The sequence below is a fragment of the Salvelinus namaycush genome, chromosome 25, assembly GCF_016432855.1.
Source record: "Salvelinus namaycush isolate Seneca chromosome 25, SaNama_1.0, whole genome shotgun sequence".
NCBI lineage: Eukaryota > Metazoa > Chordata > Actinopteri > Salmoniformes > Salmonidae > Salvelinus > Salvelinus namaycush.
The window spans coordinates 40,194,748-40,207,124 of NC_052331.1; the positions used below are offsets into that span (position 1 = coordinate 40,194,748).

At 42.2% G+C, this 12,377-nt stretch overlaps 1 protein-coding gene across 1 annotated transcript; it reads right to left on the reverse strand.

The window, feature by feature from the left end:
• Positions 1–8,321: 8,321 nt before the first annotated feature.
• On the reverse strand, positions 8,322–11,266 carry fbxo36b (F-box protein 36b). Its single transcript, XM_038963355.1, has 4 exons — positions 11,171–11,266; positions 10,684–10,792; positions 9,363–9,535; positions 8,322–8,708 (listed from the first exon to the last, which is right to left on the reverse strand). Exons 1-4 carry the CDS (start codon positions 11,264–11,266, stop codon positions 8,322–8,324), a joined length of 765 nt encoding a protein of 254 aa, XP_038819283.1.
• Positions 11,267–12,377: the final 1,111 nt, after the last annotated feature.

Consider the following 12,377-nt stretch of genomic DNA (forward strand, 5'->3'; position numbering starts at 1 on the left):
GTAACATTACAACAGAGTAATATACCCTACCAACATTAGACAACTATACAGAAAACCATCAACTTGCTGAAATAAGTAAATCAAATCAACGATGAGAGAATAGCGAGATTTCTGACACAGACATGGTGGCATTGCAGGAAGATCAGAATGCCATGAACTAAGAGGTTGTGAGTTCAAATCCTAGGTGAGGACACGCTAAATAATAATTCCTGTATAAAGGACCCTGAATCATGTATATCAAAGAGTCAAATATTTACGTTGATAACATTGCATGTTAAAATGTGTGGGTGTCCCTGAATTTACCAACAGACAAAGAGCTTTGAGTGGATCAGTAGTTCACCAATCATGGGCTTGGTAACACTAACAAGAGGTAGGGTGTAAAGAAACATGTTTTTTTTTTTTTTTGAGAACGTTTCTTTGGAACCCTCATGCGACGTCCTAAAAATGTAAAACTGGGAACTTAACAAAAACCTCCACGGGACCATGACAGAACGTCCTATGTTTTAAACGTCATTGGACACAATACTTTTCTTGCAATAATCCCATGAAATGTGTCTAGAAGATTCATATCTAATATCTAGAGAACATGGGAACCGTTTACCTCCCTCATCTCACCTCATTTGCACACACTGTATATAGATTTTTTCCCCCTACTGTATTATTGACTGTATGTTTGTTTATTCCATGTGTAACTCTGTGTTGTTGTTTGTGTCGGACTGCTTTGCTTTATCTTGGAAAGGTCGCCGTTGTAATTGAGAACTTGTTCTCAACCTTCCTACCTGGTTAAATAAAGGTGAAATAAAAAATAAAATAAAAGATTCTGTGTATGTTTGGTGTGACGTTATTGGAATTTTCTCCTTACCCTGAGAAACTGGACACATGAATGTTCTTGCGACATTCTCATGAAACGTGTCTAGAAGATTAATACACACACCCACTCACAACCTTTCTTACGTCAAATATTGTGTTACTCCCTTATAGAGATTGGAAGAGTGAGCCACCTGGTAAGTCCAGCCAGGACACCTGGCCACACACAGTGATGCATATAATGATGTCCAGGGAGGAGAGGGTTACTAGAGTGAATAAGGATAACAGTTGCTTTGGAAACTCAGGCCCAAGAATCTGGGACAAGCTAGTTCAATAAGTTGAAACTGGATCCAGAGCTTTTGGCATATTCACAAACCTCAAAAAGTTAATATTGAGTAATCTTTTAAACTCAAGGCTTGAGATTTATGGTTAGATAGGCTGTTCAATCGAAAGTCAAGCGTATCGAGTGTTATCTGCAGCTGTCGAGAGTTTGGGACTATAAAGTTCTGTCTGCATTTTTGTTAAAATGTAGTTATTGACATGGCTTTGTTCTGTTAAATATTCTCTACCTATTTAGTACTCTAAATACCCCAATTTATGTTGTTAAGTTCAAAAGAATACAATATAAAAATTGCTGTCACCATTCAAACCAATAAGGGTTCTGAACTTTAAAGCCAATTATCTTGGAATCCTTGTTTTGCAGATAGAACCTTCTAGTTCCAAGCTGTCGTGTTGGTGACTCAACTCACGATGAATGATGTTGTGATGTTGTGTCAGCACTATTTCACGATAGTTGCTGGTTGAAAATACAATCAATACAGGACTTTAAAAATAAAATAAAAAATACTTTTTTTGCATGGGTGTTGTTTTTGCTTCACACATGACATTACATGAGGGAATAATTTTATAGACCAATACCAAAAGCCTAGATTCAACCCTGACTGTGTAATATCTGCGTTATAGCGTGATTGAAATTTACAGGCAATGTTCTCACGTTTGCGGAGACTACATTCACGGTATTCCGTCTCAATCGGAAATTACTTTTACATTTCAAACACGCTATAATGCGGATCTTCTGCAGTCCGGATTGAATCTAGCCTAAAGAGATTTTAAAACCTCCGATAACCTTTCAGTTGACTAATCCCACCCATTGCACCACCCCCAACCCATCCATAATCCTAACTGAAATCCTTCCGATTACACCCACCCCTCCCTTAATCTTAACTGTGGTCCCCTCTCCGCTCCACTCAGACCACTCCCAGATTTTTTACCATTTTAAATTAAAACTATTGTAGTTAGTAACTTTATTGTTACCCAGAAATGATTTAATATGAAGCTCAAGATGGTTCTACTGGACCTTTAAATCACTGCAAAAAGTTATTCTACAAAGTATTGACTCAGGGGTGTGAATACTTATGTAAATGAGATACAGTATGTGTGTATTTAATTTACAATACATTTTCTATCATTCTAAATAACATGTTTTTCACTTTGTCATTATGGGGTATATTTAATGCATTTTGAATTCAGGCTGTAACACAACAAAATGTGGACTAAGTCGAAGGGTAGGAATACTTTCTGAAGGCACTGTACATAATTATATAGGCATTTATATGTACATTCATGAAAACAGTAATAATGTAATTCAGCAAGTAATATTTCATGATCAACCTTGTCAAACGCTTTGGATAACTCTAGAAAATTGCCAAGAGCGTTGTTGTCGAGGGCTGTAAAGATTTTATCCTCAGGTTGTAAAAGAGCCATATCTGTGGAGTAGTTTTTACGAAGAAACCATGTTGGTGATATCATATAAAATACGGTGTTGGTTTAAATGTTTCAACGTTCTTTTTTTACACCAGTTTCTCTGGGATTTATGAAAAACATGGTATTACAGATATAGATATAACCCGAGTGGTGTAGGAGTCTAAGGCACTGCATCTTTGTGCAAGAGGCGTCACTACAGTCCCTGGTTTGAATCCAGGCTGTATCACATCCGGCCGTGATTGGCCCAGTGTCGCCGGGGTAGGCCATCATTGTAAATAAGAAGTTGTTCTTAACTGACTTAACTAATTATAATAAATTAGTTAAGGATCTTGGATCCCCAGGTTTAAAGAGGGGGATAACTTTAAAATCTTTAGGATCAATACCAGTTGGTATAGATTTGGTGAATATTTACCTTAGAGGGTATATAATCGAGGAAGACACTGATTTCACCAAAGAGGCACCAATCTCATCATGACCTGCTGCTGATATCTTTAAGTTACCAATTACCTCCATCACCTCCATTACATCATCACCTCCATTACATCAGGAGGATCAAACTGAGGCAGAGAAGGGAAATGTCCCTTAATGTAAATCCAAAGGACTTCCGTCAGTTTTTGCCGGACCCTGGTCTTTTTGTCTTTAAATAATGGATACCGCTTTTATGTCTCTGCATCCAGTATGAAATAAGTTAGAGTTCGTTTTGCGAGCCAATGCTAACTAGCGTTAGCGGAATGACTGGAAGTCTATGGTATCTACTAGCATGATAGCAGTTACCATAGACTTCCAGTCATTGTGCTAACGCAAGTTAGCAATTGCGCTAACGCTAGTTAGCAACTTCCTTCAAACTGCATGCAGAGACATAAAAAATGGTATTCACTGCACAGGAGGTTGGTGGGACTTCAATTGGGGAGGACGGGCTCATGGTAATGGCTGGAGCGGAAGATGTGGAATGGTATCAAATACATCAAACACACGGTTTGAGGCCATTCCATTGGCTCCGTTCCAGTCATTATTATGAACCGTCCTCCCCTCAACAGCCTCCACTGATCCACTGGGTTCATCTGACTCAGGGGAAGTAGATAAAGGGCTTCATTGCTAAAATTCTGAAGTATCCCTTTAACAGCGAGGAACACACAATCACAAAAAAAAGTATTAAATACAACTAAAATAGCATAAGGATCACTATAGGATCAATGTAGGATCACTATAGGATCACTGTAGGATTATAGGATCACTGTAGAATCACTGTAGGATTACTATAGGATCACTATAGGATTATAGGATCACTACAGGATCACTATAGGATCACTATAGGATTATAGGATCACTACAGGATCACCGTAGGATCACTGTAGGATTATAGGATCACTACTGGATCACTACAGGATTATAGGATCACTACAGGATCACTGTAGGATCACTATAGGATCACTGTAGGATCATTATAGGATTATAGGATCACTATAGGATCACTCCAGGAACACTATAGGATCACTACAGGATTGTAGGATCACTACAGGATTATAGGATCACTACAGGATTATTGTAGGATTATAGGATCACTATAGGATCACTGTAGGATTATAGGATCACTGTAGGATCACTATAGGATCACTGTAGGATCACTATAGGATTACTATAGGATCAATGTAGGGTTATAGGATCACTATAGGATTAGAGGATCACTACATGATCACTATAGGATTATAGGATCACTATAGGATCCCTACAGGATTATAGGATCACTACAGGATCACTATAGGATCACTACAGGATTATTGTAGGATTATAGGATCACTATAGGATCACTGTAGGATTATAGGATCACTGTAGGATCACTATAGGATCACTGTAGGATCACTATAGGATTACTATAGGATCAATGTAGGATTATAGGATCACTTTAGGATCACTATAGGATTATAGGATCACTACAGGATCACTATAGGATTACTGTAGGATTATAGGATCACTGTAGGATTACTATAGGATAACTGTAGGATCACTACAGGATCACTATAGGATAACTGTAGGATTATAGGATCACTGTATGATTACTATAGGATAACTGTAGGATTATAGGATCACTGTAGGATCACTATAGGATAACTGTAGGATCACTATAGGATCACTATAGGATTATAGGATCACTGTAGGATCACTATAGGATCACTGTGGGATTATAGGATCACTATAGGATCACTATAGGATCACTGTAGGATTACTGTAGGATTACTATAGGATCACTATAGGTTCACTGTAGGATCACTACAGGATCACTGTAGGATCGGTATAGGATTATAGGATCACTATAGGATCACTATAGGATTATAGGATCACTATATAATCACTACAGGATCACTATAGGATATTAGGATCACTGTAGGATTACTATAGGATTATAGGGGCGGCAGGTAGCCTAGTGGTTAAAGCACTGGGCCCGTAACCAAAAGGTTGCTACATCAAATCTGTCATTCTGCCCCTGAACAAGGCAGTTAACCCACTGTTTCCTCAGTAGGCTGTCATTGTAAATAAGAATTTGTGCTTAACTGACTCGCCAAGTTAAATAAAAATATATATAGGATCACTATAGGTCTTCCAACATTAAATTGAGGCGTGAGAGCCATAGAAGCCTTTTTCCTGTTCAACAGTTGATTGCTGATTTTCCAAGTTTACTTTATATTGTTTGAAGATTCTTTGAATTTTCTAGTACATTTTTTGTGATATCCGAAGTAGATGGCTAAATCTGTTCTCATACTTTTTGTAATTGGCACAATTCCGGGTGGGATTAGTGAGAAACTTTTATATCATTTGTTTTGTTTTTAGTGAGGATTTTTGGAGAGGTCTGACTAAGGGAAAGTAGTGGTGAAATATTATGAAATATCATCAATCAACATCTTAAAGTGCTCAGTATTGTTACATATTCTACATGTAACGCTACTATCCATTTCCACCGGTTCTTTTGACAAAGAGAAGTGGAATATTGGAAAGTGGTCATAAAACGACTATTTAAATAACAAATACTTGAATACGGATATAGTTGAACCCAGGTCTAAATCAGACAACACGCAATACCAAATACAATGTGAAAACCAAACAATAACCAAGAAGTGTTTTACATTTTATCTGTTCTTTTCCCGACGATTCTACATGTTCAATCGCCACCACTGTCTACAGCGGGTTCAGTAATCATCATACAATGTCCTCATACGATTGCACTTCACTTGTCTCTATATTAGTTTCAGTCAGTCCACTGGCTTCAGTCTCTATACTAGTTTCAGTCAGTTTCAGTTACATCACTGGCTTCAGTCTCTATACTATTTTCAGTCAGTCCACTGGTTTCAGTCACGTCACTGGCTTCATTCTCTATATTGGTCGATGTGCATACTGTGGTTTCTGTATTTGCTGTGTTCTCTAGGTTTATTCCAGGTCCTTCACTTGAAGCAGACTCCATACTGGCTTTAGTCTTTATTGTAGCACAGGTTCCAATGCTGAGTGTGGTCTTTGCGCTGGTTACAGTCCCTGTACTAGTCGCGGTTCTGGAGATCATTGCAGTTCCAGTGCTGAGTGGGGGTCTCTGTACTAGAGCGGTCTGTGGTGCCGCTGCAGGTCTGGAAAACTTTTGTCCAGCAGGGGAGGAAGTGGGGAAGCTGCTCCCGGAGTTCCCGGCAACGCAGGCCGTACACCACGGGGCTGAGTGCCTGCCCCACTAGGAACACCACGAAGTTGGTCACTGTGGCGGCCATATTGTGCTTCCACCTGGTGATGATGGGCACCAGAGGGAGCAGGTACAGGATCATCTGTAGCATGTGGATCAGGATGGTGCGGCACCCGCTGCTGTTGGAGCGGGAGAAATGCCCCGCCTGGCAGCCCTCCATGTAGATGAGCACGTACCAATAACACCACCAGTGCCAGGCTGCTGAACCGAGACGCGGGACTCTCCAGCGTGGTGGAGCACACGGGGTCCAGCTCCAACACATAGGCCCAAGAGGACTGGGCGCAGGCCAGGACAGTGAACAGAACCAAGCCAGCACCATGACGGAAGACCGAATGCGACGCACTAGCGTTGGGTAGTGGAGCGGCCGCAGGATGGACAGACAGGTGTTGAGGGCCATGAGGGTGAGGGTGATGCCCATGCCACGGCCTAGAGCCACCTGAAAGTCAAAAAGGACCCAGCAGGTAAGGCGGTTGATGGGCACGCGGAGGGCGCGGCGGCCGTGCAGGACGGTGCCCACGGCGTTGAAGCTGGTCACACAGGCACAGTGCTGGCACAGCAGAACGAAGCGGACATTGCGGCGCAGCTCGGCTGTGTGGAACACTGTCACCACAATGAGGTAGGTAAAGAAGAAGGTGGTCAGGAAGATGCCCCCGTGGACACACACTTTCACTGTGTCCAGCAGCCCTACGTCATCCCCAGATATAGTAGCATTTAAAAGGCCTGAGTAGAGGAAAGACACAGAAACCCTGAGAAATAACATGTGAAGTTAAACCACATAAAGGCATGAGTGAGATTATTTTGATACTTTGATAAACCACATAGGACGTCAATGACAATACAATGACTGTAAACCCAAGATAGAGCAAACTCATAGGTTGAGATGAAAGAAAAATTACAGGGAGGAAAAACAGCCATGTCTTACCTGTATTCTGTTCCACTGCCACATCATAGTTGGAGTCATTGGACATCGCTTCTGCTGATTCTGGCAGGTCACAGGGGTGAAAACTAAATTTGGAATTTGCAAAACCAAGAATTCGGAAAACCAAGTTATTGGTGCCAACATCTACAGTATGGGTGTCTCTACTGTGGCTGTTAGCCCTTAGCTTCAGGTAACTGTGACCTTCTATATCTTTGCCTTGTATTTTCTGTCACGTGTCACCACCGCCATGCATTTAGTTAGATTCTTTATCGACTGCCTCCTAATCCGTGGGTTTAGTGGAATAGACTGTTCTGAGAGTCAACACCTGCCTCTCAGCATAGCAAAATTCTATATTTAACAGTAGGTGGAGCAATTTATTGTGCTCCTAGGTGTGTGTGCTGTGCTGAGTGTGTGTGTGTGGACATCTGACCTGCACCAGGAGGGTGTGTCGCTAGTGACTGTGAAGGTCCATGAGTGGAGATCAGACTGAACACTTTCCCTATTATTAACTAGAAGGATGTTAAAATGATTGAACCCTTTGGTCCTCAAGTTATTTAGCTGAGATAAGGATTTAATATAGAATATACTGTAGGTTTAAGTCATGAGCATGTTTAAAATATTGTTATATTTTAAACATTGTAAAAATACATAATATATATTTACAAAACAATATCAAATAGGAAGAAATTTGTTATGAGAACACAGCTGGCAGGTTTTAATCCTTTTATTTTTACCAAACGTGGCCACCCTGAATCATTCCACTGGATGGTATTGTCCTGCTCGTGCAAAAATGTATAAGGAAAAAGATTATGGCACATGTACAACACAACGCAACAGCAGGTTAAAATGCATATTAACATCTCCAGCCATTGCCACAACATCCTTTGCTGCCAGGCAACAGTCTATGAGACAAACTGTCTTCCAACACAACACAGCCACTGTGCTGATTGAAAGACAAGAAGCATAACTAACATGAATTCAACAAACATTCAACAGTCATCATATTTGTATCAAAAACGACTTGTACTGTCTCCACCCGAGATCAAGCCGTCCTCTATTCCTCTGCATGGAAACCTCAAGGATCCTATTTAGAGTGTAAAGATAAAACAAACGTCATTTCTGTGAGCTCCCTGAATCAGAGCTCCAGTCCCCCTGTGCCACACCACGACCCTGGCCCGCAATCACCCCACAGAGCTGCATGTCTGTACAGAGCTGCTCCGGCCCAGGGTCCGACTCAGAACCTGGCTCTATATCTGCAGCGCGGCTCTCTGGGTCCTCACTGCGCTCCACCATTGTGTCTACATCATAGTGCTCCGGGTCTGTACAGAGTAGCTTCTGGCTCCTCTTCCTCCTGCGGCTGATCTGTTTCTGCAGCTGCAGCTTGCTGGTGAAGAAGACGCTCTTCCAGCCCAGCTCCAGGGCCAGGGCCTCCACCTCGGCCGACACGGTGCCGCAGTGGCCGCGCACCGCTTGCTCCCAGAACTCCTCCGAACGACACAGCTGACAGACACACAGGGAACAGTGGTTAGGGACCTAGACCAGAGTTTGTGGTCAATCATTCAGTCAGTTAACTCACCAGGGGTTTAAACCACAAACAAAAACAACAGATTCACTACAGAAAATAAACCAACAGAATATGGAAATATGAATATGGAAAACACATAATTACAGTCAGATATATCCATGTAGTTACAAAAGGATTCACATACAGTATACATCATAGGCAGTACACTGTCTACATCATAGGCAGTATACAGTCTACATCATAGGCAGTATACAGTCTACATCATAGGCAGTATACTGTCTACATCATAGGCAGTATACAGTCTACATCATAGGCAGTATACAGTCTACATCAAAGGCAGTATACAGTCTACATCAAAGGCAGTATACAGTCTACATCACAGGGTTTGATCCCGGGCTGTATCATAACCGACCGTGATCGGGGGTCACATAGGGGGGCTCACAATTGGCCCAGCGTCGTCAGGATTAGGGGAGGGTTTGCCCGGGGTAGGCCGTCATTGTAAATAAGAATTTTTCTTAACTGACTTGCCTAGTTAAATAATGGTAAAAAAATTCAAATAAATAGGCAGTAACACTGTCTACAGTACATGCATGCACCGAGTCTCACACAGACTGAGTGGGTCCATTCACCTTCCTGAACCTGTGTGAGGTGTGTCCAAGCCGTGCCACGTCCTCCAGTTCCAGATGGGTCAGGATGTGGAGAAGCAGGGGATCGGGCAGACGCTCCAGGTAGTCATAGTGGCCCTGACATAGTGCCTGGCTGTACTGAAGGATCCTTGGGCCAAACACCACACTCACCTGACCTAGGAAACCATCACACCAGTGGAGGCTGCTGAGGGGAGGACGGCTCATAATAATGGCTGGAATGGAGTCAACGGAATGGTATCAACCACATGGAAACCACGTCGTTGATGTATTTGATACCATTCCACTGACTCCATTCCAGCCATTATTATGAGCCGTCCTCCCCTCAGCAGCCTCTACTTGATCACACAGACAGCACCTGTCAACAGAGTCACTTAGCCTCATGCCCACCAATGGGGACGTTGCTTAACTTTTTTTTGTGCTGTGCCCAACCTAGCCAAAGTCCGTTACAAGGGCAGTAGACCATGGGAGAATCTCAATTACATTTCCTTGACTCCTCACGTCCCCTCTCCTTCTCAAACCCCATTGGATGAGAAAGTCAGAGCTCCCTCCCCTCTGACCATCTCCAATGGGTTTTGAGATTCTCCCCATCTCTCTGATTTCAAAAGTCTTCCTAGTAAAAGATGCTTAAAAAAACACAACACCCGTGAATGGACACAATCTCTACACCAAGGGTCTCCAATCCTGTTCCTGGAGAGCTACCCTCCTGTAGATTTTCATTCCAACCCTAGTTGTATCTAACCTGGTTCATCTTATCAACCAGATAATTATTAGAATCAGGTGTGCTAGATTAGGGTAGGAGTGTAAACCTACAGGACAGTAGCTCTCCAGGAACAGGGTTGGAGTTAAAACCTACAGGAGGGTAGCTCTCCAGGAACAGGGTTGGAGTTAAAACCTACAGGAGGGTAGCTCTCCAGGAACAGGGTTGGAGTTAAAACCTACAGGACAGTAGCTCTCCAGTGTCAGGTTTGGAGTGAAAACCTACAGGAGGTTATCTCTCCAGGAACAGGGTTGGAGAGCCCTAGGCCATTGCCTCTACGACCTCTGCCCTCCTAGAAACTACCCTTCTAACACAACTGTGAACCTAAATCATGTGGGAACTGCCGACTTAGCCGCTTGGAATAGTATCATTTAATTAGGGGTTGATTGGGTTACAATCAAAGCAGTCATTTTTAGCAAGGTAATTTGCTTCATTCGAGGGCATAGGGTTATTTTGGGCATTTACGCTCATTATCTATCTTGCTATTAGTGAGCTGTTGGGCTGTATGTTGAGCAGGTGGGCTGAGGGCTACACTGGGCACCTTACTCTGAAGCAGGCTGTCATCCAAGTAGTCATTGTGAGACTCCCTCAGTTCTCCTGGCTTTGTGTTCCTACCATCTCTTCTCAAAGAAATCTTCCACCATCTCCAAATAACCTGAAAATATGAGTATTGCAGAGCAAGTGGTATTACAGTATTTACTTAGAACAATTTAGCTAGCTAAATTGCTTTGCTGACTATTTGTTACGAGTGCTATTTACTTTAACTATTTGTTGCCAGCTTTCTGGCATAGCCTTATTTGTTAGTTAGCCGAGCAAGCTACTACTAGATTATATTGTTATGTGTTTAACGTTAACGTTACTGACATGTACGTTATTATAGCTAGCTAACGCGTTGGCTAAACTAAGATTGAAAGATTACTGTAGCGTTAGAGAATGAAAGGGCAAGGCAGTAAATGGCTAGCTTAGAAATGTCTAAGAAAAAATGTTCTAAATACTTTACATTTTAGAGAGGACATAACACGAAAAGATTTACCTCTGTCTTGGTAACAGAAAATTGGAAGAAGTCTTTATTGGGTGCAGGGCCTTGACCACTGACTTCAAATAAACTTTTCCCCAGCAAAGTCGACATTTTGGACGCTTGGTTTGGGTTGCCATGGCAACGAAATGGTTCGTTAAGTTCATTTCCAAGGTGCTAGAATGTAACGAAACCCCTCCTGCTGCGACATTCCTTCCTGCCGCAACATGCTACAATGTAACAAATGCAAAAATTTACAACATCCTCTTGGTTTTGAAGTCACTTTTGCAGCTGTGTATAAATGAAAAGCTAAGTTTTCCTGGTACTTGAGTCAATGAAAACATTTCCTCATAAAGAGCTATAGTGAACACAATTTTACTGAGTTACAGATCATATAAGGAAATCAGTCAATTGAAATAAATTCATTTGGCCCCAATCTTTGGATTTCATATGACTGGAAATACAGAGAAAAAAAGGTAGGGGTGTGGATCAGAAAACCAGTCAGTATCTGGTGTGACCATCATAGAGTTGATCAGGCTGTTGATTGTGGCCTGTGTAATGTTGTCCCACTCCTCGTCAATGGCTGTGCAAAGTTGTTGAATATTGGCAGGAACCTGAACACACTGTCGTACACGTCGATCTAGACTCTAGAGCATCCCAAACATGCTCAATGGGTGACATGTCTGGTGAGTTTGCAGGCCACGGAAGAACAGGGACATTTTCAGCTTCCAGGAATTGTGTACAGATCCTTGTGACATGGGACCGTGCATTATCATCCCGAAACATGAGGTGATGGGGGCGATTGAAAGGCATGACAATGGGCCTCAGGATCTCATGCAAATGCATTGTGCTCGTTGTCCATAGTTTATGCCTGCCCATACCATAACCCCACCATGGGGCACTCTGTTCACAATGTTGACATCAGCAAACCGCTCGCCAACACGACACCATACACGTGGTCTGTGGTTATGAGGCCGGTTCTACATACTGCCAAATTCTCTAAAATGACATTTGAGGCAGCTTATGGTAGAGAAAGGAACATTCAATTATCTGGCAACAGCTCTGGTGGACATTCCTGCAGTCTGCATGCCAACTGCACTCCCTTAAAACTAGAGACATCTGTGGCATTGTGTTGTGTGACAAAAATTTATATTATAGTGTCCTTTTGACCCCAGCACAAGGTGCACTTGTGTAATGATCATGCTGTTTAATCAGCTTCTTGATA

Excerpts from the sequence above, each read along its gene's own strand:
- fbxo36b (XM_038963355.1), bottom strand. The coding sequence starts at position 11,266 with ATGTCGACTTTGCTGGGGAAAAGTTTATTTGAAGTCAGTGGTCAAGGC. Across the intron at positions 10,793-11,170 it reads TTTCTGTTACCAAGACAGAG|GTTATTTGGAGATGGTGGAA; the intron begins GTAAATCTTTTC and ends TCATATTTTCAG. Across the intron at positions 8,709-9,362 it reads CCTCACACAGGTTCAGGAAG|CTGTGTCGTTCGGAGGAGTT; the intron begins GTGAATGGACCC and ends TGTGTCTGTCAG.